Source organism: Cydia amplana, chromosome Z, assembly GCF_948474715.1.
Source record: "Cydia amplana chromosome Z, ilCydAmpl1.1, whole genome shotgun sequence".
Taxonomy (NCBI): Eukaryota; Metazoa; Arthropoda; class Insecta; order Lepidoptera; family Tortricidae; genus Cydia; species Cydia amplana.
Genome location: NC_086096.1, coordinates 37,735,206 through 37,761,358, shown reverse-complemented (window position 1 = coordinate 37,761,358; position 26,153 = coordinate 37,735,206). Strand labels below are relative to the sequence as shown.

The following is a 26,153-nucleotide window of genomic DNA, read 5'->3' as shown; positions in this document are numbered from 1 at the left end:
TCATGAAGGGTTCCGTATTTAGGCGATTTATGACGTATAAAAAAAAAACTACTTACTAGATCTCGTTCAAACCAATTTTCGGTGGAAGTTTACATGGTAATGTACATCATATATTTTTTTTAGTTTTATCATTCTCTTATTTTAGAAGTTACAGGGGGGGGGGACACACATTTTACCACTTTGGAAGTGTCTCTCGCGCAAACTATTCAGTTTAGAAAAAAATGATATTAGAAACCTCAATATCATTTTTGAAGACCTATCCATAGATACCCCACACGTATGGGTTTGATCAAAAAAAAATTTTTTGAGTTTCAGTTCGAAGTATGGGGAACCCCAAAAATTTATTGTTTTTTTTTCTATTTTTGTGTGAAAATCTTAATGCGGTTCACAGAATACATCTACTTACCAAGTTTCAACAATATAGTTCTTATAGTTTCGGAGAAAAGTGGCTGTGACATACGGACGGACAGACAGACGGACAGACAGACAGACATGACGAATCTATAAGGGTTCCGTTTTTTGCCATTTGGCTACGGAACCCTAAAAATTACCCCATTTCGCTAAAGCTAGACATTCAAGGGGTTTCTATCGATGGCAGTACAATCGAATCGACTATTTCATAATAATCGATTATTACTAAGTTTTTGGTCTAGTTTATTATAACGGCAGTCTTCTCAAACTTCAAAAGAAAGATTTAGAGGTATTGGCATGGTATTGGTCAAGCATATCTTGTCAGTAGAAAAAGGCGCGAAATTCAAATGTTCTATGGGACGATATCCCTTCGAGCTACATTTTTCAAATTTGCCGCCTTTTTCTACTGACAAGATCTGCTTGACCAGCTTTAGTTTACCCTTAAATCTATTAGTTTAAATTCTTGTTTTATTAAATTGTTACCACCATGTCATTGTTTGCGGTTTCTGTATAAATCTTGCGGCTAATTAGTAGTAAAAGTAAAACTAGTAAATATGAATGAATGAATGAAATGAATGAAATCATTTATTTCAGGCAACTAGTGGCCCATACATAAATACCTTAAAACTAGCATACATATTATAAAAATATAACTAAACACTAAAAAACACATTATGATTGCGATGCATTACGCAACCCCGCAGTGTCAGGGAACCGGCCGCGGAACCGCCGAAACTTGACACCCTTCGGCCAAAACTCCTCCTTGGTGAAGGTCGCTAGATGTTCAGTCGGAATGGTCACCACAAACGAATTAAAATATGACAAAGTCTTCTTCCTAGCACAGCGTTGCCCTGGATTTTTGCGTACGCTGCTACCTACGCACCCTAAAGAAGCCTGGGGTTGGGAAGGCAAACAAAGGCTTCAAACTTTTCATCTTTACAGGATTAACTAGGCATTTTTTTAGAAGTTGGTGTAGCCGCCCAGACATAGTTGCCAAGACAAATTCAATTTTTGATAGGCCTCTGGACAGCTAAATAAACATAATTTATTTATTAATGTTAAAGTAATATAACGTTGTATTCAAGTAATTTCGAAAAATGCGTAATCTCAAAAACCATTACAAAATCACTCCTTTCGGAATTGCCCGAATACACCTTACTGCCTAAATTGGGGATGAAATAAAAGAGTATCTTCATCAGTTAATTTATATTATTAAAGTAATTCTACAGGTATAAAGAACATAGATTATAGATACATTTAAAGTTAACTTAAAAGTAATGTTGATTATGGACTTATTGGTAGTAGAGCTCCAGGTTCATCCCGTCGTGGATTTCATCTGTGTACAGAGTTAAGAAAATATTTTGGCTGTATAAAAAGTATAAACCCACAACTTAATACCTGTGAGTCAGTTTTGGAGAAATTATCAATCACAAAGTAAAAAGACAGAGGTAAAATTGCTAAAGTGAAACTGTGATTTCATAACAAACTGATTCCCTCATGTTTATGTGCGACGCAAATTCACAACTCAAGGGTGAGCAGTGAGCGGTGAATCGCTCAAACCTGATAAATGAGTATGTCAGTTTTATCTCAAATCTCAAGCAATGCTATCTCATTCTATGTTTCAACTCTGCGGCTAAAAGCATAATGATTTGTTATAGTCACTGGTCACTAAACGTACTTGGGAACTGAAAAGTAAAGAAATACTATAAAAAGGATACAATCCGATAGTTTGATGTGGTCTTTGAACACGGTGTACCATTTCTTCAGAACTATCTTGTCGTATCTCGTGCCGGTCTGCGCGGCAATCAGCTTCTTGAGGTCCCCGACGGTGTCGTCGGGATTGCATTTCACCCTCACCTTCTTCCCTAGACGATCGTTGCAAGTTACTTCTAGCATTTTCTAGGACAACACAAAACAACGTTAGCTAGGTTGTTTTCTAGTAGTAAGTTTTATGTATGTTGTGTTTTACTTACAGCTAAGATTATTCGTGACAGTATTTATTTAACTGTGCTTTTCGCTATTTAATACGTTTCGCTATATCAACAATACAATAATAATAAAACTTGCAGCGACATGGATGTCGTCTGACAACAGATGTGGGCGTTTAGATATTGCTACAAATCATAAATCATCATACTTTTTACTTGTGTCTTAGCTTTACCAGAATTACGTATAAGTTATTTTATTCAATAATAAGCGGATTATTAGCATATAAAAATGATTTTGTGGTATAAATTTATGTATGTTGTAAAAATAACCTGCACTTAAGGTTCATTATTTTTTGTAAAGTTTTCACTTTCACTACATTACTTTGTTAAATCAAAACGCTCGTATTTTTTTACCTTCTTTTGACGTCACATCCCAATTGAGAAACTTTAAATAATGTTGAAATTAGTTCATATAATAAATATTACAACAAATATTTCATATAGATGATTAAAAAATGTTGATACAATATACAAATTTACGACAATGTCAATGATGTCATAAATAAAGTTATAAAGTCAGGTACATGAACAGGAAGGGTCTTCCAACTATCCACACGTCACTCGCAGCGACAGCGACAGTAAGAAGTCAGTGAAGTGAATTTCTTTTCAGTGAATGTGGACATTGTGGTTGTGAATACGCCGAGGAAAATGCAAATTCCAAATGAATACGTTTCTACTGCGGAAGATGTTGCAGATCAGGTGAGGACCCGCTTTTTTTCGGGCTGTTTCATTATAACAATTAGTCCTAAGACGGTTCGTACTTTGGATTGGTTCTGTCACGTCACCGAACTTTTTCTTGTTGGCTCGCACCCTGTTGCACGGATTTATGAATGTAAATAATAAAAATAGTTCCGGCACGTTTTGCTGCGTGTGCCAAAAAGATATCAGCGAATTGCATAGCGTTCTGCGTCGACATTACATTCGGGCTTACAGATGTTGCCCCTTTTAACCTACTTATCTTTTCATTGGATTCACGTATAAACTGATAAATCACAATGTTAATTATAATTGATGTCACATTGCAGCTTAGCCAAAGTATGTTGGTTTAAAAAGTTAAGCCCACAGACAAAATAACATGTATTTTTTATACTGTCAAAAAAAGTTCTCTAAAAAGTTGATCCTTTCGCTCGATTTCTCAGGAAACTCGTTAAGGATGCAACATTGATAACTTTCACTGTTACGTAAATGCGAAATGTAGGTAGTTTGACATTTATGTTTCATCACTATGCCATTTCCAGAGTACCAATGACTTTGTCGCTTGATGTTTATTGCTTAACACTAAACATAGCAGTCAGCCACACCTGTAGATCAGTGAGACTTAAATTACTATCACTTTCTCTTTCATGAGAGTGAGACAAGCAAAAACTACTAAAAATCTATTTTAAAAACAATTGAAAAATCACTATTCCACCAGTCTAGCTCATACCATGCACTAGGCGAGCCATTTCCTTGGCTTAGAAAGCAAAATGTTTAGAAAATGTAAAAGTACTTTTAAGCAGACTATGGTATTTATTACAAGCTTTTATTTAACATGCAATGTATGTTTGGGTCAAATCTTGCAAGCTTAATTAGATCCACTTCCCAATATTGGATTTAGCTGAAACTTAGGTTTAAAGAATCTTTATGACTCAAAATAATATTACAATTCATTGACATGAGTCAACAAAAGGAGTAATTTATTCATGTAACAACAGATACAATTACAATCTAAAATTAAAAACTAAAGTTAAAAATAAACTAAGTACAACTTATAATAAAATTAAAAACTAAATTAAGAATAACATAGATTATAACATTAAGTGCAAGTTATTTAACTTCAGCTTCACATACATATGTAAGTTGGATTGAAATATTATGGTATAATCAAGCTGATCTGATGATTGATGCAGGCAATGCAACCTAATTGTGTTTGGCTTTGTTAGAATTGTCTCAATGAGTATTAATTGCCTGTTGAAGGAAAAGTACAGTCAGCAATAAAATCTTGTATCAAAAATGAAATTTATGACAAAAAATATTTTTCTTAATAAACTCAAGTCTTTCAAAATCCGTTAACAATGTATCCTATGTCAATATGTTCCTTACAGAGAAAATACATACATTTAAGTAATAAATAGTGGTACATATTCAGTGAAAATTGAGCAATAATCGAGGTAGTACCACACAGGCAACTTTCTCTTTATGTTAATAATGTTGGCAAATACCTACACATACATAACAGTGGACAGTAAATGTACTTGGTAACTAAAAATACTGTATAGTATAACAACTTATGTACACATTTCCTATGTTTATAGATGAAAACCATAACAAGCAAGTATTATAATGGCATGGTTTTCATAATTATATATACAAAATTAACAAGCATTTGTTAAACAAAGGGAAAGGGGTACCTATGGTTGCCAATATATATACGGCCAAGAAATTTTATTTCAATACCATTTTGTACCTTGTCCCAGTGACAATAGTATGAGGTCCCTATATTATTTTTCAAACTGGAAAGGCATGCAGGTAGATGTCAATTCTACACCTAAATTAGTCCAAATTAATGACAATTGAAATTTCAATGTATAATCTTAATAGTTTGCTGCAAGTGGTTGGTTTTATCCGGCTTCAAATCCTGGTAAGGGAATTGAGTTTAAACTTTATTGCACATATTTACACAAATAGAGTACAAATTGAGGCATTCTTTTCGTAGTTATAGCCCAGACTCAGCTTGTAGACCTTTGCACACTACGTTCTGTTAGAACTTATGCACGCCGCGTTTTTTTAACGCGCCTTGACGCTCGTTGGTATCGATACGCCGTAAAAAGACGTGCAGGCGACGCGTGCGTATATCAGTGCTACTGCAAAGTTGCAAACACGCGCTCGTACGTATCGCTACAAACTGGGCTATAACCGCGAAAATCGAAGTTCGTCAATTACGGGCATTATTCTCTATCACTTTAATTATGTCGTAATGAGAGTAAAAGAGAAAGATCCCCGCACGGTCTTCGCGGTAGACCCCTGCTCCGTGGAATGAAAAACACGCTGTCGACGCGCGTTCTAGGAGTCGGCAAGTCGGCAAGCTCGGCCGAGTTTTACCTTCCCATACAAACGGTGTTTCTTGTCATTTTAAAACTACGTGTTGGATTTTAAAACTATGTAATGAGCCCTTGCACATACAATAACATGAGGTATATCTAGTCCTGTAATTAGTTTCTAAGTAGGTCCAGTTTATAAAACAATCTAAATATAGCAATAACAAGTTTTGTATGAAAACTGAAGTTCACTGTATTTTTTTAACTATATCTGAAGCTACATAAACTAATTACAGGACATTACCTTATCGTATTGTAAGAGCAATCTAGCTGGTCATTTTAAAATGAGAGCGAAACTACGTTTGTATGGAGAACCGAGCTTGCTGGGGACTCTGCGCGTTAAAAAAACGCGGTGAGCAGAGCACAGTACAGACCCTAAGACCAGGATGTCACATAACCGCGTAATTGAATCACAAATGGATATCTAAATACAGTGGAGTTTATAAATATGAATACATTCTTCACCTTAAGCCATTGCAATAAGGTGAAAAAATGTATACATATTTATGATCTCGACCGTAAGGGCTGTTTTAGACGGCGCGCGAACTCGCATGCGATTTTAGCCACATTGCGGACTGTTGATTACGTCCAATTCAACCGACCGATCAAAACCCGCAATGTAATGAAACTCGCATGCGAGTTCTCGCATCGTCTAAATGAGCCCTAATTGACTCGGTCAAAAGTCAAGAATTTTAAACCAATTGTATAGTAAATGGCACATATTTTCGTTCTTATCTCAAACACTGTGACAAAACGTTTAAGGCAAAATTACTGTTGTTGACCGATGTATGTAATCGTTAACCCTTTGAACGACAAGAAATCGGGGTGAATTATCATTTGTCCCCGCTGGGCACAGATGGGAATTATACTTCGTTTTTTTTAGCATTAGAAATAAGGTAAACAATCTTGATGTGTCTTTTAATTGAAAAACACATTTTAAAAATAAGTTACGGTAAATATGTAACAATAATGAATCTAATACTATCTTTTATAGTCTTCTGCTTTCATAAGTACTTGTTATTGATTTTTAAAAAGTGGTTTTCAATTAAAAGACATGTCTAAATCGCTTACATTCTTTCAAGTTCTTTCTAATGCTAAAAAAAAACGAACTATAGGCGTTTTAATTTTCACCCCACGTGATCGCCACCATACGTGTGCCCGGCGGGGACAAATGCAAATACACCCCTTGTTACCCCATTGATAGATAGATAATCTGTTTATTTGTTCCATTGCGATGCCGCTGATGCGAATTTGCCTCAAATCTAGTCTAAAAAGCGTTTTTCAATAAATTTCAATAAAAGACGCGTCAAGATTATTTACCTTTTTTCTAATGCTAAAAAAACGAACTATAGTCAATGATTGGGTCACCACGCTTTATCATATACCTAACCTTGATTAAATACGATATAAAACTGTTAGTTACACATTTAAATGTACATTTATTCTATTACCTGAGGATAAGATAAATGTCGTGTATCATGCTTATGTGACAGTATTTTTTTATCAGTATTACTTAATTGGCATTTCAACGTGTAATTTCTTGTGTCGTTTGTTAATAGTCATGATGTTGCCTTGGATTTCCTAATGGCAAGTCAAGGTCATTATTAGGTACCTACGCAATACTATGTTGACACACGCTGTAATGTACCGTTTATTTCTTTTTTGAATCTGGAGGCTGCATTTTTACATGGTGCAAGACTGGAGGTTTTAAACTGGATTTCTAGACAACTACGATATTTTAGTTTTTGCTTTTTTTTACCAGGTGATACGCAAAGGCAAAAATGTCCTGCCCACGGTGGCGAGGCTGTGCCTCATCAGCACCTTCCTCGAGGACGGCCTCCGCATGTGGTTCCAGTGGTCGGAGCAGAGGGACTACATGGACATGTCGTGGGGCTGCGGCAAGTTCCTCGCTACCATGTTTGTGGTGAGTCATCTTTCCAGAGGGCCTGGCCATGATGCTAAATCTTTTGCACCGTAGCGAACGAAACGGTAATGTCTTTATCACTCTTCCATGTGTGCGACAGAGAGACATTAGCGTTTCGTTCGCTATGGTGCAAACGATTGGCATCTTGGCTAGGCTTCTGATCTTGACCATCGTAGTTCGTAGTATTGTTCACGATGTTAAGTGACAATTTTTATCCGTTCTTGCTAAGATGTTGACTCCCAATGTTCAGTTAGACGAATGTTAGACTTTGGCCACGTACATTTTGAACAAACTTGGCAGAAATAATGTCTACCTACATATCCCTATAGGTACTAACTTTACCCTATACTTGACGTAGCACTTGGCATAAAAACTTAGCGGGGCTCAACTATACTTCAAATTTTATTTGAAAATAAGTGTTGCGACGCGTTTAACTCAAAATTGCACAGAATTCGTGTATAGATTGCATTTTCTAATTTCTCGTTTGTTGATTTCATTATCCCATAGAAGTTGAGTCGTGACGTTCATTATAGTTAAGTATTTTACCGATAAGAAACATTAATTCACCACGATTTTGAAGCAAGACCAACGAATAGATAGTAACGGCCAAAGTGGCCAAATAATAATTATGACGACGTAACACACCTTTGTTACCATAAAAACGGATGTGGTCCGATATAATATTGAGAGTCAGTTTGGGCAGTATGTCTATTTTTGGAAATAGGGGTAATCTATTAATCTGTGATCCTTAATATGAATCGAATATTTAAGTTTCATTGATTTACTTAATACGGGCGTTCTGTTGTAAGTTGATTAGATTTAACACGCTATTATATTCTTATATTTCGTTATTGTTATCTATCTAATATCTTCAATATTGTTCACTCTCTCGAGTGAATTAATCAAATGATCGCCTAACAATAACTAAAGAGTACAGTTTATGAAATACAATTTGTACCGATTCGCTTGAGATCGTTGTAAACCATATTTCTATAAGTAACTGTATACAATGTAGGTTAAATAGAGAAAGAATTAAAACATTACGTACCACTTTCGAATGTATACACCAATTTTCAGCAAAAGAAACGAACGACGAAAACGCGCCACCGCCGACGCCGATTTTTTCCCAAAACGCCGCCGCCGATTTTTTCCCACAACGCCGCCGCCGAAAATTTTTAGTCAACGTACATGACTAATTGACTACACCTAGACTTACTTAGTATAGTTTTGCGTAAATATTATTATGGTGTAAATGTGAGACTATATTTTCTGTTGACAGATTATAAATCTGCTGGGTCAGATCGGAGGATGCGTAATGGTGCTCGGGAGGCTGAAGGTGGACATCGCTTGCGGTGTGCTCTTCTTCATTGTAGTTCTTCAGGTATGTCATTTTTAGTGTGAAAACTGAGTTTCTTTTGACTTTCTGATAAAATATGTTTATTGATGAATAATGTGTTTTTTTCCAATGTTGTATTGGGGGAAGTAGTTATTAATTACGAATTAAATTATAACCTAATTAGTATTCTCAAACTTCGCACTCATAATTACTATATAATAGTAATTAAGTGTACTTATTTTGTACAAAACATATTAGTCCAAATAACGAACAGTATAAGTATAGTGTAGACGGTGTCACTATACCTGAGGTCAGGGCCGGATCTAGGGTAGAGCGAGTGTAGCGGCCGCTCTAGGCGCCGGATGGCAAGGGGGGCCCAAAATGGCAAATGAAAAAAAAAAGTTTTAAAAAACGCGAGTGTGACGGGTGATCAAAATACGCTTGAAAACTTCAACGAAGGGCGCCAAAACCCGATTTCGCTCTACCCTGATCAAGGGCTCGAGCCGGCACTGCCTGAGGTATGAGGTTCCATCCGAACCAAATTAGTGCAATAGTCCCTAAACGAGTTGGAACAACGGGCGCAAAACATTTTAATTTAATTGGTCTATAGAACTGTCATTAATGTATCTGGGATTAAAACACAGCATACATATTAAGAAGACTATTTTATATTCAAGCTAATCTAACATTGAAACCTTCCTTCCAGACATTCGCCTACAGCATACTATGGGACATGCAATTCCTGCTCCGTAACCTCGCCCTCATCGGCGCCCTGTTACTAGTGCTCGCAGAGGCCCGCGCCGAAGGCCGCAGCCTGTTCGCCGGCGTGCCGTCCCTGGGAGAGAACAAGCCGAAGACGTACCTCCAGCTCGCTGGGAGGATCCTGCTCGCGTTCATGTTCATCACGCTGCTGCGGTTCGAGGTGTCATTCGTACAGGTGAGGCGGAGTGTGCTAAGAGATGTTAACCCACAAACCTGAACTACTAGACGGAGCACGTAAGACAACCAAAGTCACCATAGTTGTTCATTTAAGTAGCGATTTTTTTTTGTCGATTAGGCTATTAGTTTTTTTTTTAATGTCGGAGTCTTTGCGGTTCCCATATAGCCACTAGTAATTGTATTTTCAGTCGTATTTGACAATATATTTGTCATTTGTGTCACGAAGATTTAACTTATTTCCTTTAGTGTCTCGACGCGACGTACATATATTAAGTCTCATTAAGTTGATCGACCCACGTATTGGACAGGTAATTATTCTGACGTCAAGCGAGTGACGTCAGTGTTGTTGTGACGTAGTACTACAGCAAATTTGTTTGAACAGTGAGAGTTTCGAATTTGTCCGACTTTGGATAATTATAATTTATTCATGGCTTGCGTTGGATGAAATAATAATAAGTGTTATTTTAAGATTGCGAGTTTTATGTAGCTAATTTGTGTAAGTGACGGCTTTAGTGAAAAAAGTGATGTGAAAAACACAAAAACAAATATAACAATTTTTAAGCTGTTTGCAAGCCCTAGGCAGACTCCAAAATAAAACCACTATGACAATGCCTAAAATCAAGACGCCTATTGAGCAATATTACACCTGAAATTTGAGTTTTTCACTAATTTACCTAAAGATTACCAGGACGGGATGCCTCATAGCATAGGGATAAGTTCGCCTTTGAACTTCAATTTTTATAAATTACACAGCATCATCCGATATAATGACAGCCCAATATATTGTAACACACCTTTGTTACCATAGGACTAAGGATGTTGCAATATATTTAACCACTTTGACTGCCATCAACTATTTGATGCTGACTGTACTTTACCCTTATTGTAAAATGAAGAGATCCTACTACTAAATTTAAGTTTATTTGAATCTAACTTCATTTCTTCCCATTTCAGATAATCCAAGACATCCTCGGCAGCATCCTTATGGTCCTGGTAACGATCGGGTACCGTACCAAGTTGTCTGCACTCATGCTCGTGTTGGTCCTCACCGTGCTCAACCTGTACCACAACGCGTGGTGGGCGGTGCCGAGCTACAAGCCGCTCAGGGACTTCCTTAAATACGACTTCTTCCAGGTAAGACCATACAACACTTTAACAAACTTTTTTAGTGTTAAGAAAGTCATAGTGTACCGGACGCCAATATGGTACCGTTTAAAGCTGTCAAAATAAATAATATTGTAATATCACTGTAGAACTGGGATAAAGTTTATTTTTTATTTTATTTATAATTAAGATATTACTTTACGTTGCTATTTTTTTTTAAGAGAATAGAGCGAGTAGAAGTGTAGTATAGTTTGTCAAAGGACTGTCTCATTTCAAACATAGAGATAATCATACTATCTTTGTCTTACACTAGTACTAGCACCCAAAAGAAAAGGATGAGTATAGTTTTCCTGGTTGTTACTGACTGACAAATTGGTTTATATTATTTATTGCTATAAATATGTCTACAGACGCTATCGGTGATCGGCGGTCTGCTCATGATCGTCTATTTGGGCCCCGGCGGCGTGAGCATGGACGAACACAAGAAAAAGTGGTAGGCAGTGCGTTATGGACGTTACATGGTGCGATATGACGTTGACGAAGGAGCGTCGCGGCCGCCTGTATATATACAATTAAATATAATAGTGTCGATGTTAACGTCACTCTACAACTTTAAAGTGTGTTTGTGAATATTAGGGACCGGTGTTTTACCTGTATCCTGAAAGGTATGTCTGTGTTAGTAATTTTTAAACCCTTTTTTGTAACCTTTTTGAGCTAAGCGATTTATTTTACCATTGTGGGATACCGGTATATTTACCGGTCACAATATCATTAAGTTTTAGGTCCTTTATGAAATTATGTATAAACGCCGACGCCGTCTAAAAGATGGTTACGGCGTCCAAGTCAGACATTAAGTAAGTTCAAACATCACCTTGTCCAGAATAGTTTCAGGAAACAGAATAGCTAGAATAACGCAAGACTGCATCGTAAAGGAATTGTTGGAAATAACCTAGGCTGTAATATTATAGGAGTTTTAATCTTAGACATGTTCATTTGTTCTGGCCATCATGCGGCCGCGGCCGGCTCCTTAATGTTTTGTGACTAACCCGCGCGGGTGGTGCTCCATAATCGACTGTAATATTAAGAGAATAAGATTCTATTTTCAATAGCCGACGCGCGGGTAATTATTATTAGTTAACGAGACGACAATAATAATGTGGGCACAGTTGACGATGACCACAATTTCCGAACACTCCCCATTATTACTGGGTCTCAACCTTACTGTTACACAGCCATGTCATTTTGTCTTCTTACATGGAGGCGAAGCCTTCTTATTTTTTGTTTTTGTCAGTATTGCATAGTTTTGTGGTGGTGTGTGCGAAGGTTTATTTTTTTTTTGATAAAAGTAAATTTTATATAGTACGTACCTAAACACATTAAACGGCTAAGCGAATTTCTGTTGATTTTTGTAAAACTTACACTCAACTCTTACCACTCAACTCAACTCAACCAGCTCTTACACTCAACTCTCTTAGTAATTATGGGATAGGTATTTCTCTTCCCTGCTTAAGTTCACTGTTACGTTGTGCCCCTTCAAAATCTTTTCATGTAGATGTTCATTTAACACTAAGGTCTGTGCTTATAGATATTCCCGAGGGTTTGTATTAATTATATGTATTATAATATAGTAAGCGTGTTATCTCACTGGGCCACCAGAGATATCGCTTGGTCTGATTGAAATCTGCGCGTAAGTGATTAGGCCATTTCCCGGGGTGTTTAGAAACAGCCAATTTTTATTAATTCATATTCCTTTTACATGGTTCAGGCGCTTAAGTATGTGGCATAATATCTGCACATAATTAAATATGTGGGTGCTAAATAATATAACGCTAAATGTAATTCGCACACATAACCAAGCTCCATATACTTTGATTTTAACTGATATTTTCCACAAACGAGTGATATTTGGAAATCGGATTGTTTATATATAAGCTTAATGACTGAGGGATCCCTTTACGTAGGTAACGATAAGACTCGCCATTTTTGAATATTTGTATTTGACGCGCCGTTGCAGTGCGCTATTTTGAATACTTACTGTAGTGAACGCGATATTCCAAGTCGCCCGCCGTCGAAATCTAGTCGGCGTGCTCGTACAAATGTCGGCGCGCGCGTCTGACAGTCGGCGCGTCGGCGTTTTATATAAATTGTCGAGCCTTATCTAGCAATATGTTTCATTCCGTATACCCTGTTGTGATGTCGTTGTAAATATATATTTTGTACTTATCGTGTGGACCCTTAACAATTGTCTAGATTTAAGGTTGTAAGAGCTACTACTTATTTTGTAAAGATAATATTTTAAAAGTTATAACTTCTCGTAGGTATTGTTTGGCAACCTTCCTCGGCGTCAAAAAAAAAACAAAATTCATAGATGTAATCTTTATGAAATAAGTAGTTTTAATGTAAATGGGTATAATTCCATTAGCCATAAGTTAACCGGGCTGGCATCACACGAAGTTACATTATAACCGCAAAATATATGGATTAAACAAAAAAATATTTTCAATTAAAGACTATAATTATCATATTTATTTTTATATTTTTTTTATTATTTTGATTTAATCTTCGATCCATTTGGAATCCTCGACTTGTTCTGAATAAAAATTACATTAATAATTGCTTTTTCATTTTCACTTCAGACACCCACTGTATGAACATTTCACTTGATTGTAATTTAGTGCCCGACCGAACCGGGATTTTTGCCGCATCCGAAACTGAAGGTTCGGTTTTGACTCAATTCCGGCCGAAACTTTAATAGACGTGTTACATGAAAATAATGTCGGTGGCCTTTCTTTTTATTAAACATGAATACCTATAATTCGTGTTATTCGTGCAAATGATATAAAATAAAAGCTTATAAGTGCGTGTCGGCCATCTAGCGGACGTCCTTATTATGTAACGGTTGCACAAAATGGTATCTCCCAATGTTAATTAACAATAGCGATTATGATACATGTTGTAGTTTATAACAAAATCTAATTACATTAGATAGAAAATGAGCAATCCATCAGAATCAATTGAACACTAAAGAATTATATGGAAATGATAAAAAAAACAAGACCTCAGTTTCAAAAAAGTTTTTTTAAACTTCTATAAAGGAAATAAATAATGGTAGGCATATGGCAATATTTCACCGTCAAAATCGCAATATACTTGCTAACGGTTTTGTTAGGGGCGTTTCGTGAGTGAACTACGATTGTCAGACTTCGACTATCATTTCAGACTGTAATGGGTCCCATATAGACATTTGATCCTCAAAATATACCTGGTCGACTGACATCTTTAATAAAACAACATGTCATCTGCCTGGTAAAAAGTTGTAAGGAATAAAAACACATCTAACAACATAAATAACTTTAATCAGAACTATTGCTCAGCCTCAGCCTTCTCCTTCCTAGTTTCCACATATTTAAACACCTTATTCGCTAGCCGCCTGTACTTCTCTGCGTGTATGCTATCAGGGAGTGCGTATATGGCAGGTTTTCCACTGTTGATACACTCCGACATGTTCTGGTCGACTTCGAAACTTTCAATTATCTCGAGGCCCATGTCTTGGGCTGTTTTTTTGGTCTCGTTGCCGAATATGTAGTTTCTCTCGCCGCATTTGGAGCATATCGCGTGGGACATGTTCTCGACCATGCCTATGATGGGGACTTTGAGTTTTTCGAGCATGTTCACGCCGCGTTTTGTGACTTGGAGGGCGGCGGATTGCGGCGTGGTTACTATTAGGGCACCTGGAAGAAGAAAAAAATATTTTTAAGGTATGACAGATTAAGAATCGTGAATTACCTCTAACCTCAATCCTCTAATGGATATTGGGTACCTAATGATTCTCCGAGAAACTTTTAGCAGATTATCGATTCGCCGAACATCGTTTCGCAGAGTCATTTATTTGTAAATGTAACTTTTGGTCGACTAACGTTACGTAAACTCTTGGTTCACATACAGTTCAGTTCGCTTGTGTGTAAATTAGCTGAACTATTATCGGACGATTTCCATTTGGCAGAGTAACTGTTTCGTTTAAGCAATGTTTAGTCGAATAACGTTTCACATTATACATATAGGTAATTTTTTATTTTCGCAACAAAAGGATGATATAAAATATTATCATTTTTTAATTAAATGCGTTAAGTAGGTATACATATATGTATATAAAGTAAGTTACGAAGAAATCGCGAATATGTAGTGTCAGGCTCGTCGTGAGGCTACAATTGCACTACATAAAATTGGTGGATTTCGGGAGGAAATGCTTGAGTTACTTTAGAAAATACCGAAATCATAATACACATACCTTTAAAAATTTAGGAATTCCGTCAATTCCTAATGGATTCCAACATCAGATCAGAACCAAAATTATTATGGGAATACCACGAAGGTAACTTACTCAAATCGGACCATGGGTGCCGGAGTAATCGCTGAACATATTACTTAAAGTAAATCATCATTATCATCAAAACAATCATCATCATCAGGTACACTTCATCAAAATATTTGAACTCTCACCTTAGTTTATAACTATTTCGATTAAAATTTAGTTCTTTCTTCGCAAGTGTGATGAAAAACATTGTGTGTAACTCCGGGGGTAAGAATATTCTAAGTTCTGCTAGTCAATAACATGCCAAATGAACATTCGACCTATTGTGTTTCGACCAATGGTTTCTCGGGTAATTATGACAGTTAATAAATGATTATTCTACGAATAGTAAATATGCGTATCAATGTTCAGCGGGGCTACCGCGAACCACGTTCGACTCTGCTAGACCACGGTAGGCCCTCTGCTTATTGACTACACTCGCAAACGACTATTATGCGTAATGAGATTCGGCCAATCGTTACTCTGCCAAACAACCCGTCGGCGAATCGATGTCGGCGAAACAAAAATCGACGTAATTTTTCTCGGAATATCAATAGGGCACCATGGATATTTTACAAGCTTTTATTTAACTTGTGATGAATGTATCTATTTATGTACGTTCGGCTATAATCTTACAAATTAAATTAGACCCACTTCCCATTGAGCTAAAATTTGTGACAATGCAATATTATATATGGTACCATCAAGCTGATCTGATGATGGACACAGGAGGTGGCCATAGGACCTCTGTGATAAGATAAGACAACACAACCTATTAATTGTGTTTGGGTTTGTTAGAATTGTTTTGGTGAATACTAATAGTTGCCTGTCGAAAGAAAAGTACAGTCAGCAATAAAAGCTTATATCGAAAATAAATAATTTGACAAAATAATATTTCCTCTTTATTTCCTTACTGCTGACTAAGATTCTGCCCACGCTAAGTTTGGGACGACATGGCAGTGTCTAGTCAATACATATAGAGACTGTTAGGAAAGAGACTACCTCCATATATGCCGAAGTACCGTAAGAACGTTAAACACAACGTTCTACTAGCTATACTGACCATCAATGGGCAGGTTCTGTGCCAGCGACAGGTGCGTGTCGCCAGTGCCGGGCGGGGTGTCGACCACCAGCACGTCGAGCGGGCCCCACGCCACGTGCCGAGTGAGGCGTTCTAAAGCCTGCATCACCATCAGCCCGCGCCATACTACCGCGTTCTCACCGGCAACTAGCAGCCCCATTGACATGCTGAAACAAATGTCTTTAGTAATTTTTATATTAACCCTTTTAACACATTCATTGCCACCCAGCCAAACAAGACATCCGCGCCAGGCCACAAACATTTCGTCATATAAAGCTGTAGTACCACGATCCCGACTGAAAAAACAGCGCTGGTGGCCTAGCGGTAAGAGCGTGCGACTTTCAATCCGAAGGTCGCGGGTTCGAACCCCGGCTCGTACCAATGAGTTTTTCGGAACTTATGTACGAAATATCATTTGATATTTACCAGTCGCTTTTCGGTGAAGGAAAACATCGTGAGGAAACCGGACTAATCCTAATACGGGCCTAGTTTACCCTCTGGGTTGGAAGGTCAGATGGCAGTCGCTTTCGTAAAAACTAGTGCCCACGCCAATTACTGGGATTAGTTGCCAAGCGGACCCCAGGCTCCTCCCATGAGCCGTGGCAAAATGCCGGGACAACGCGAGGAAGAAGAGTACCACGATCCCGACTATCGGGACGTCCGGTCTGGGAACGAAATCATAAAATACCCGATAGTCGGGTTTTCGGCACTGAATGTGTTAAAGCCTGACGGCGAAGGAATATGTCGTGCCACGGACGCAAGGCGGTCGCGATTATTTTAAACGAAATTGAACTATACGGAGTCCACCTAACACCTAGTGGTTATTGAAGAGTGGCCAGTTATTGACACCTTATACTAAAATTAATTCTGTTTATAGGTGAATAGAATTCATTACAAGCTTTTATAGTGTGTCAAAGGTCTGTTTGATTTCACACATAGACAGAGAGAATCATACTATCTTTGTCTAACACTAGTACTAGTACTAGCACCCAAAAGGATGAGATAGTTTTTTTTGTTCCTATTTACTGACAAGATTTGGTTGACCCAGTATACTTAACTTGCATCCTATGTGACTATATATGTATGTTTGTACGGGTCAAATCTTGCATCATGAGCACCGAGGGGCCGAACACGTCCGCGTCCAGGAGCCCTATGTCCTTGTCCGGGTCTATGACTATGCGTACCATTTGACTCCGTAGTTGAGCAGCGGCTCGATGAGATGGTCGTCGTTGAGCATGGGCTCGCCGCTGATGTTCATCATGAGCGGCACCGAGGGGCCGAACACGTCCGCGTCCAGGAGCCCTATGTCCTTGTCCGGCTCTATCACTTTCATTGCGCACGCGAGATTCACTGGAAACACAACATCAAATCACATTTGCGTAGTACTTACCTAGACACTTAACACGCTCCTACCATCCCTACCCCCGCCACACTATTATGCTCCTGGCGCTGCCGCGATGTTCCGCTCTCTGGCCACACAAAATGCTCTACTTGCGCATTTAGTCGCGACGCGCGACGGTTCGCACTAGGTATTGCCGGTCCTTTGACCCGTGCCAAAAAACCGACAAAATAGGGAGCGGTGGGCATGACGTGCAGCATGACAAGTTAAGTACTTTCCCAAACTACGTCTCTGCCTACTTTCGACTACTACACTCGACGAGTATGTTTGGCAGGGGTATAAAGGCATCAGGTTTCGTGGTTGCAGGTTGCCGTGGCGGCTATAGCATGAATTTCGTAGTAAAATATGCTGCAATACGCAATAATCGTTTGCGAATAACTGAATCTCATGGTTCTGGTGAAGATATTTAAACTGTCAATATTAACCCTTAAAATCGAGTCACTTTTTATTATGGGTGGGTTTATTTATGAGTGTTTTTTCTTAGAGACCGTTTGACATAGATACCTTAAATTTGGAACAGTAACAGCAACTACCACCTCTACACTGTGATACAGTCAATACCGCAATTTTTTTATTTTAGAATGAAATTTAGAGATTAAGGCAGGATTTATTCAAATATGAATAGTGGTATTTAAACGCTCACCAGCAGTGGTAGTTTTCCCAACACCACCCTTCCCCGAGGCCACCAGGATGATGCTCTTCACGCCGGGCAGAGCCTTCTTCTCCGGAAGCCCCCGCGCCATCACCTTAGCCTTGTGCTGTTCCAGATCAGTCTTGCTGTGCTTCAGACGTATTTGGCTGAAGCTGGAGAGAGACTGAAGGGAGAAAAATACTTTGGATTAATGTGTACAATATTTTGCACTACTACTGTACTATCTCACTAATCCGGCAATAAAGGAGCCCACTGATTATCAGTCCGGATGATATTGGCCCGTCAGTTTTCGGAGCTGTCACCTTTCACGTTTAACTGACAGGCCAATGTCTATGATGATTACCAATGGGCCTCTGTATGCTGACACCAGAGAACCGGATTACTGGAAGTTAGAGCAAATCAGCATATTATTTTGATGTGTTTTTAGTATATTGTAGAAATACGTTTTACTAAAATACTAAATTCAAAGAGAATTCTACTGTCATCTAGAACTCAGCCATTTATAAAGACAGCGGTCGGCAACCCGCATGCGGCCCGTGAACCGGTCACTTGCGGCCCGCGAGCGTCCCTGGCAATTTTGTATGTAATATTGACAAACAACAATGTCTGATAAAGTCATAAATATTAACAAAGTGCGGCCCGCGTCAACTTCGTTAACTACTATGTGGCACTTGGCTGCTAAAAGGTTGCCGACCGCTGATAAGGTTGAGGTGCGATAATGTAAGCGCACCTAGTAAATTAGGACATAAAATGATCATTCGTATCCCAATTCTAGTGCCGGATTACATGGATATCAAAGGACCATCGAAGTACCAGATTATTGAGATTTCACTGTATGTGTATAACACCTAAAGAGGCAGAGGTCGACAACACTCGATGTCAGGTGTCATTACAGTTACTGCCTTGCTTAAATTGTCTCAAATTTGTCAAAAAACAAATGTATTTGTTCAAATTGTCTCAAAACAAAGTTGTTTTGTATACACATTCACAGAAAAGGTTTAGAATCTCTGATTCTATGATCTTCTAGTCTAATGTTATCTGGAATGAAGTATCAGCTACTATAGAATTTTTATGCACACCTATTGACTAAATAAAAACCAGAATGTAGGAGAGGAGCACATTACTTGTGGGCTAAGTTCTAAAGTACAAGTGAACCGTACGGAGTAATAATAGACAGAACAATTTGTAGAGACACAGGCTCTACCATTATAATATATGAACAGGATGCTGGAAGACAAATAGTTAAATCTAGATATATCTGCTTTCAAAGTGGGGTCATTTGGTGTCACTCTGGCAGTCAAACTAAGGTCTTAGGAAGCTACAATCTGAATTATATAGTACTTTGTACTCGCCAGCAGTGATAAATAGCAAATTCATATATTTATCAGTGATATAATGAAGAAAAAACAAAAGTATTACGCTGTAGGTATTGCAGATCAATAGTTGCCCGTGTAATCGCTGGAAAACTCGTTGCACGATCATGGTTTGGAGAAAACGTTCACGGGTTTAATTATATTACTCTAATTACGCGCTATTTAATGTGTTACAAATTAAAATCGTAGAAAAACGGTAAAATTAGTATTAGTTTGGTTGCTACGATTGCTAGCGCTCAGCATGCGCTCAGCTGACACTTGACTGACTGACTGCTCGCAGTGCTCGCTGGACGCTGACTCAAATGTGAAACGGAACGCAGTCATGTTTAAAATGACACAAAACGCTTAACATACCTTTATAATCATAAATAAACTTATAATTTTAATTCTATTATTTTATTAATACCCATCAAGGTTTAATTTTCATGATATTCATATTAATTTACGATATTAATATTTATAAAACTCAAGTGGCTGTATGGCAGATTCCAAGGCTACATACGATAATTCAAAAATTAAGAAAAGAGAACATCTGTCATGTGTTTATGCGATATGTCTGATTTTTCTACGACACATTTTCGAACAATTATCGAATTTCTTGTGCTAGTGAGTGAATAAACGATCGATGTGAAAATGGCGCTATGCTTGCGCACGTTTTCCCACAAAATCGCACCTATAAACGGTATTGTTTCCACAAAAAATCATTCCAGCCGATTGTCTAGAAAAATCCCAGTGCGGGCTCACTTTCTGGAAGATGTGAGTATATTACAATATATTTACTATAAATAACTTTCTTACTTATACAATAGACTATAATTTACTTTAAAATTGATCTAAATGATTGTATATTACGTGTATAACCACGTTATTTTTATCATCATGTGCAATATATTCCTTGACATTGACTCAATTAGAGTGTGTGTCACAAATTCGCAGTTCCTCCATCGCCGGCGCATCTCGAGTTGTCCAGTGCCGTCAAGATGTGCCGTAGACTCGAACATAGACAATGTTTACATTCACGAACTGACCACGGCGGCATCGCCTCGAGGTTATCGCGAGGAGCGGCCCGACCGGGATGTGTACAACCGACTGAGCTGCTATAAAGACGGCATAGCCGTGAGGTCGTTGGGGCTGACGTCGGACGACTATGTGGAGAAGACCTTACCTTTTGAGTTTGACACACATGATAGTATTAGAAATATAGATTTATCCAAATTTGAAGATATAGAGGTGAGTTCATTTAGTTATTTTATTATTCTAAATATAAATTGGCAGCTAATATTATGAACTCAATGCATATTATTACACAATTTGTTAACATGACGCAATCTAGGTTTTCTTTAATTGAACCACCAATCTCTTCTTGTCCCATGTATTTAGCATGAAATTAACTATTTCTTGTTGTTATTTCGGTCAATGTGTTTAAAAACAGATTGGACAATTGGCTTTTAAGCAATAAGTTAGACTGATGATTACTAGTGAAGTGATATGACTATACAAACTTTGAACTATATAACACTGGACACTGTGTGACATAGGCTTATCAGCTCAATAGCTGCTCGCCTATAATTATATAATAATAATAATAATATTTTCTCTCATCAGCAGTGATCGGCACGGAAGATGCCATACTGCCGGTTTCCGAGTAGAAATCTTATTCAAAATCTCTTAAAATATCTTATTTACAAAAACACTCAATAGAATTACTTTTTTGAACAAGATTTTTGTTTAGAATCCCCCGATGTGGCACCGTCCGTGCCGATCTCTGCTCATCAGACTCAAAATAACTGTAACATAGCCCTAATCATAGCATTTTATAAGTAATGTGCTTAAACACTTCATAATGCAGTTATGTGTAGTATGTCTTATATTATGAAATATCCTCCAGTCACTGCAACCAACTTGCCTCTCCGCCTTCGAGTACAATGCTGTGTACAGCACGGGAGGCACCCCAGCCCCCGCACCCTCCGAACTAGACAGAGAAGGGAAGCCCAGTGAGGAGCAGCTCGCTAAGGTGTTCCATGTGCTGTCGGAGACTGTAAGTTGAACTCTTTATAGTTTCATTAATGGCTTTTACTTAATCCTCAGTTAACTGTGACTTTAGTATGTAGTGACCTTTGACCATGGAGGATCAGTATCATAAAACTAATAATGGTAAGCTATAGCTTATAGCTTATAGGAAATGCATACAATAGAGAAAATTTGACCCATACCACCGTGACCCAGGTTTTAGGCATCTGCCGCAATTGCAGAGGATGCTGGTTGAATTCCAGTCTCGAGCACTGGTGGCCTTGGTCACTTTTTCTTTCGTATATGACATTTATATTGCACAACCTCAAAAATAACATTGACAAAGAGATACATAATATTGGTTTGATGATATTTTTGGCCTGTCCCATTCGTAACCCTTTTTGTTTTAGATGCCCAAACTCTTCATCAAGCCGCTGGACTACTCCATATACCATCCCAATCTGATTTTTGTCAACAACATCAGAGGAATGACCACTGTGTATGTATTCAGTCAAAACATCCATATCTCAGGAATTTAATTTTCTTCAAAATTAGTCAATTCCACAAAAAACGGTCTGCCTCGCGAGGAAATTGCTGCGCGGAGCAGCTCGGTCTGTGTAGACGTGCCTCGGCCGCGTTGCCTCGGGCGAGGCACGTCTCCGCGGTCCGAGCTTCGCACGACAATTTCCTCGCGAGGCTCGTTCTGTGTGGACCATATTCAAAATTTATTTGGAACAATGTGTATTATTATTGCAGTGGTCTAATACACTATGTTAAACAAATCGCGCTGCTGCGTACCGTGGGGCATCTCAAGTTCGCGTACGTGCGCTTCGAAGTGATGAAGATCACCCAGCACCCGGAGGACTCTACTGTCAAGTAAGTGGTTTAGTTGGGTATTTGACTGTATTTAAAATGCATGAATTAAAGCACCAGAAGATCTATAGAGAAATGTTGACAACAGCAATTTTCAGACACAATTTATATTTTAAAACCCGTATAAAACTATAAAGATTACGTAATTTGATTATGACGTCACATACTAGTGTATCATATAAATTCCATAGCAGAAAAATGGTTAACATAGTTCGAAAAAAGAAACTGATTTGACTAGTATTCAAATACCTTTATCTTCAGGTATAACTAGGTAAGTTCACTGTTCTCTTCAAACTGTATCTAAATGTCCAACCCCTAGATTTGACCGTATATTATGTTCAGGATGAGGTGGCGCGTGCGCGGCATCTCCGGGTTCAAAGTGTTCTTCATGTTCTGGAAGTACAAGCTGTGGAACATGAAGGAGGCCTTCGCTGATCAAGAGCTGTAAGTCACTATACCTAGCGGCCACCCCACACTAGCGTCTCCCGAGCGTCGGCGAACTCTATGGCTGCTGCTCGACGCAACTGCGCAGCGACGCCACTTTACAATACGCTGACTAGACACCGAGACAAAGACGCTAGTGGTGGATGGCCCTAAAGTAAGGACTCTAAGCACGAAGAATCTTGTACATTGACCCGCCTGTTCCTAATTCTATCGCACGCGCATAATTGTATTGCTGTCCCGCTGATGATTTGTATCAATACTACTGTGAATTTATTAATTATTATTGAAATTTTATAATGTGTAATTGAAATTGAAGTATATTTTTAATGTCTTTATTTCTATTTTCTATATCTGTAAAATAATGTAAATTTTAGTTTAAAATGTGTACCTACCGTACCTACCTTGACGATCTCACTATGTGTGCATATTTTTGTTTGTATTAATTAAAATTTTGTATCGCTATTGAGAAATAAATAAATCTGAATCTGATGCCGGCGGTTAATGCTACTGTGCGAGCGGGGCAGCATGCGTGTGGGATAAAGATAGTAAATGGCGGGTCAATGTACGAAATTCTTCGTGCTTATCGTCCTCGTAAGAGTCTTTTGAAATCAGGGATAGAACAGGATCCTCCAAACTACGGCCCGCTAGTTTGCCAGTCTGGCAAGCGGAAAGGCGCTATTCATTTATTACGTAAGACGATTTGTTGGGGTTGAGGGGCATATCACCTGTCATGCTATGCGTCACTTTCGCACTTACATATCTGTTAGAACGTGACAGCCATGGTGACAAATGATAAAGAGCCGGCCATCTTAGCCCTACAGGTCACAGCTCTTATTTTTTATTACCTGTGAGCATTGCCTCGGGCGAGGCATGTCTCCACCGACCGAGCTGCTTCGCGCGGCAATTTCGCGAGGCGAGGCCTAAAGACCATGAATTGATGTCGTACGTTATGTAAAGTCATTTCTTCTATTAAAGCTTATAATAATTTGTTTTAGATGGTACGACGGCTTCTCCACATTCTACGTCGGAGGCGACGGGCTCATCCAGAAACACGTTGCTGATAAGGTACCTAAACCTTAGTCCTTAAATCGACCGAAAATATTAAAGGTCGTGAGTTACAAACCTCCTTGGCGCTCAGTACTAGTAATGATTCTAGTTAAGAAAAAAATACTACAAGTTTTTTGTCTAAAAAAATATTTTTGATACAAGCTTTCATCGCTGACTGTACTTTTCTTTCAACAGGCAAGGAATACTCATCGAGACAATTCTAAAAACACTTAGGTTGCCTTGTTTTACCACAGAGTTCCTAATATGGCCTCCTAACATGTGTTCTTCATCCTTGTCACCAGGTAATGCCAGACCAGGACACGATAATAGACGACGAAGAGAAAGCACCAATAGCAGCCAAGATCGCCCTCCTGATAGGCCTCATACCGCGCAACTACCTGTCAGACGTCTCCCCATACTTCACGGCGTCGCCCGGCACAGACGAACTCACCGCGCTGCCGTTTAAGACGGTCGAGTGATTAGCAAGGGACTAATCAAAGTAGGCAAATTTAAGCTACAATTCAAAATATTAGAGTAGATTCTGCTGGCCATTTCTTACTACTTTGGCCAAGAGAGAATAGAGAGAAGCCTAAAGGCTTCGTCACACAGGCGCGCGTTTTCCGGGCGAGGCGTGAGCGGGGCTACATATAAAACGCTCAAGCCCGCCCGGAAAACGCGCTGTGACGGAACCTTAAGAAAAAGACGTGTTAGTTTGACATCCAAAACAGATGGCGCTGTACTACTGGGCCGTTTCTCAAAAGTTTGTATTACAAGTAACAAGCTTTTGAGAAACGAGCCCCTGTGCACTGTTTATCAAAAGGTTGTAACTTGTAATACAAGTGGAAGTACCTTTTTGACAGCTTTTGTTAGAAAGGGACTTCCACTTGTATTACAAGTTACAAGCTTTTGATAAACAGGGCACTGGTCACTGAATTGTCAAACGTCACCTTTTGACACTCAGAGTAACCGCAAAATGTATGGAGCTGTACAGCGCCATCTCGTTTACCTGTCAAATTCGAAGCACGATATTGTCTTAGATTCTATGCATCTTACTCAATCAATGTATCTTTGCTTTGGCCCATTTGAGAAGTATCGACTAGCATTTTGAAAGAGCGGGTTAGATTTTGCAGGCCCGTTTTTGAAATAAATGAAACAACATAGCGGGCTGCGGGGTAAATCTGTACCTTATGCCTTATGAAATAAGGTTTACGAACTGTCAGTTAACAGTGTGGGCGTGGTACATGCGTTAAGTGACAAATGTATAAATTCGTATTAAACACTAATCAATATGTAAACATTCTGAACGCCAGTTCCTTTTACCCCGCAGCCATTCTGACCTGTCTCAGCCTGAAGTCTCAGTTAACACTTCAAATGGCAGAGTAGATTTTTTTGGCCGAATTCTCAAGTTTAAGCGTTCGTTTCAAAACAGCACAGTAGATAGCAAGGGCCCATTTTTGAAATGTCATTTTGCACTTCCAAACAGCATAGAAGTTAGACCAAGATAAGTCTGCAACGATTTCGATAGCACACGCAGTGCAAGTGTTATTCATACGTCATAATTTCAGTTTGATGTTTAAAATAAAACTTGAACTGCGTCTGCTATCAGAATCGTTGCAGACTTCTCTTTGGTCTAACTCTAGTACAGCGGTCGGCAACCTTTTAGCAGCCAAGGGCCACATAGTAGTTAACGAAGTTGACGCGGGCCGCGCTTGGTAATATTTATGACTTTATCAGACATTGTCATTTGTCAATATTACATACAAAATAGCCAAGGAGGCTCGCGGGCCGCGGGTTGCCGACCGCTGCTCTAGTAGATTATTTGTGCCCATTTTTGAAATTCCAGCTGGTATTTAAGCCATGGAGTAAATTTTGCCGCTAAATATATCACGTTTCGTATTTTTATGTATAAATACTGTTAAAAGCTTGTTTTATTGTTTAAATTAAAGTGACTGTTATCGGGTTTGCTTTAATGACTAATTTTAATAGGATTCTAAACGAATTGACTATTGTTATTCAGTATATAAATAACATTACGAACAAAATATCTCTTTGTATAATATAATTATCTACTCACGTGCAGATTGGCAGAAACAAACATACGTGCTATTCATGAGCAAATGTAAATCATTGTAGCGATCTAAATC

At 38.5% G+C, this 26,153-nt stretch overlaps 4 protein-coding genes across 4 annotated transcripts; 2 read left to right on the top strand and 2 right to left on the bottom strand.

Annotated features, from left to right (window-relative positions):
- Nucleotides 1-1,606: 1,606 nt before the first annotated feature.
- LOC134660772 (ubiquitin-like protein 5) lies at nt 1,607-2,492 on the bottom strand. The gene is made up of 2 exons (XM_063516561.1): nt 2,130-2,492; nt 1,607-1,747 (listed from the first exon to the last, which is right to left on the bottom strand). Exons 1-2 carry the CDS (start codon nt 2,305-2,307, stop codon nt 1,704-1,706), a joined length of 222 nt encoding a protein of 73 aa, XP_063372631.1. The 5' UTR covers nt 2,308-2,492; the 3' UTR covers nt 1,607-1,703.
- A 445-nt stretch (nt 2,493-2,937) lies between these two features.
- On the top strand, nt 2,938-11,963 carry LOC134661579 (surfeit locus protein 4 homolog). The gene is made up of 6 exons (XM_063517708.1): nt 2,938-3,098; nt 7,239-7,400; nt 8,680-8,781; nt 9,443-9,673; nt 10,630-10,809; nt 11,190-11,963. The coding sequence occupies exons 1-6, from the start codon at nt 3,048-3,050 to the stop codon at nt 11,274-11,276; spliced, it is 813 nt and encodes a 270-aa protein (XP_063373778.1). The 5' UTR covers nt 2,938-3,047; the 3' UTR covers nt 11,277-11,963.
- A 2,156-nt stretch (nt 11,964-14,119) lies between these two features.
- Nucleotides 14,120-19,870, bottom strand: LOC134660729 (iron-sulfur cluster transfer protein NUBPL). The gene is made up of 5 exons (XM_063516512.1): nt 19,682-19,870; nt 18,254-18,425; nt 17,396-17,561; nt 16,194-16,378; nt 14,120-14,510 (listed from the first exon to the last, which is right to left on the bottom strand). The coding sequence occupies exons 1-5, from the start codon at nt 19,742-19,744 to the stop codon at nt 14,143-14,145; spliced, it is 954 nt and encodes a 317-aa protein (XP_063372582.1). The 5' UTR covers nt 19,745-19,870; the 3' UTR covers nt 14,120-14,142.
- Nucleotides 19,871-20,154: 284 nt separating this feature from the next.
- Nucleotides 20,155-24,513, top strand: LOC134661702 (uncharacterized). The gene is made up of 8 exons (XM_063517872.1): nt 20,155-20,391; nt 20,572-20,865; nt 21,524-21,673; nt 22,056-22,144; nt 22,402-22,521; nt 22,861-22,962; nt 23,958-24,027; nt 24,312-24,513. Exons 1-8 carry the CDS (start codon nt 20,269-20,271, stop codon nt 24,486-24,488), a joined length of 1,125 nt encoding a protein of 374 aa, XP_063373942.1. The 5' UTR covers nt 20,155-20,268; the 3' UTR covers nt 24,489-24,513.
- The last annotated feature ends 1,640 nt before the right edge of the window (nt 24,514-26,153 follow it).

Coding starts and splice junctions, on each gene's coding strand:
- LOC134660729 (XM_063516512.1), bottom strand. CDS start 19,744: ATGATCGTGCAACGAGTTTTCCAGCGATTACACGGGCAACTATTGATC. Junction 18,426..19,681: donor TGATCTGCAATACCTACAGC/GTAATACTTTTG, acceptor TTCTCCCTTCAG/TCTCTCTCCAGCTTCAGCCA. Junction 14,511..16,193: donor ACAGAACCTGCCCATTGATG/GTCAGTATAGCT, acceptor TTCTTCTTCCAG/GTGCCCTAATAGTAACCACG.
- LOC134660772 (XM_063516561.1), bottom strand. CDS start 2,307: ATGCTAGAAGTAACTTGCAACGATCGTCTAGGGAAGAAGGTGAGGGTG. Junction 1,748..2,129: donor CCACATCAAACTATCGGATT/GTATCCTTTTTA, acceptor CTCTGTACACAG/ATGAAATCCACGACGGGATG.
- LOC134661702 (XM_063517872.1), top strand. CDS start 20,269: ATGGCGCTATGCTTGCGCACGTTTTCCCACAAAATCGCACCTATAAAC. Junction 20,866..21,523: donor CCAAATTTGAAGATATAGAG/GTGAGTTCATTT, acceptor AATATCCTCCAG/TCACTGCAACCAACTTGCCT. Junction 22,522..22,860: donor CCGGAGGACTCTACTGTCAA/GTAAGTGGTTTA, acceptor TATTATGTTCAG/GATGAGGTGGCGCGTGCGCG.
- LOC134661579 (XM_063517708.1), top strand. CDS start 3,048: ATGCAAATTCCAAATGAATACGTTTCTACTGCGGAAGATGTTGCAGAT. Junction 8,782..9,442: donor TCTTCATTGTAGTTCTTCAG/GTATGTCATTTT, acceptor CCTTCCTTCCAG/ACATTCGCCTACAGCATACT. Junction 9,674..10,629: donor TCGAGGTGTCATTCGTACAG/GTGAGGCGGAGT, acceptor TTCCCATTTCAG/ATAATCCAAGACATCCTCGG.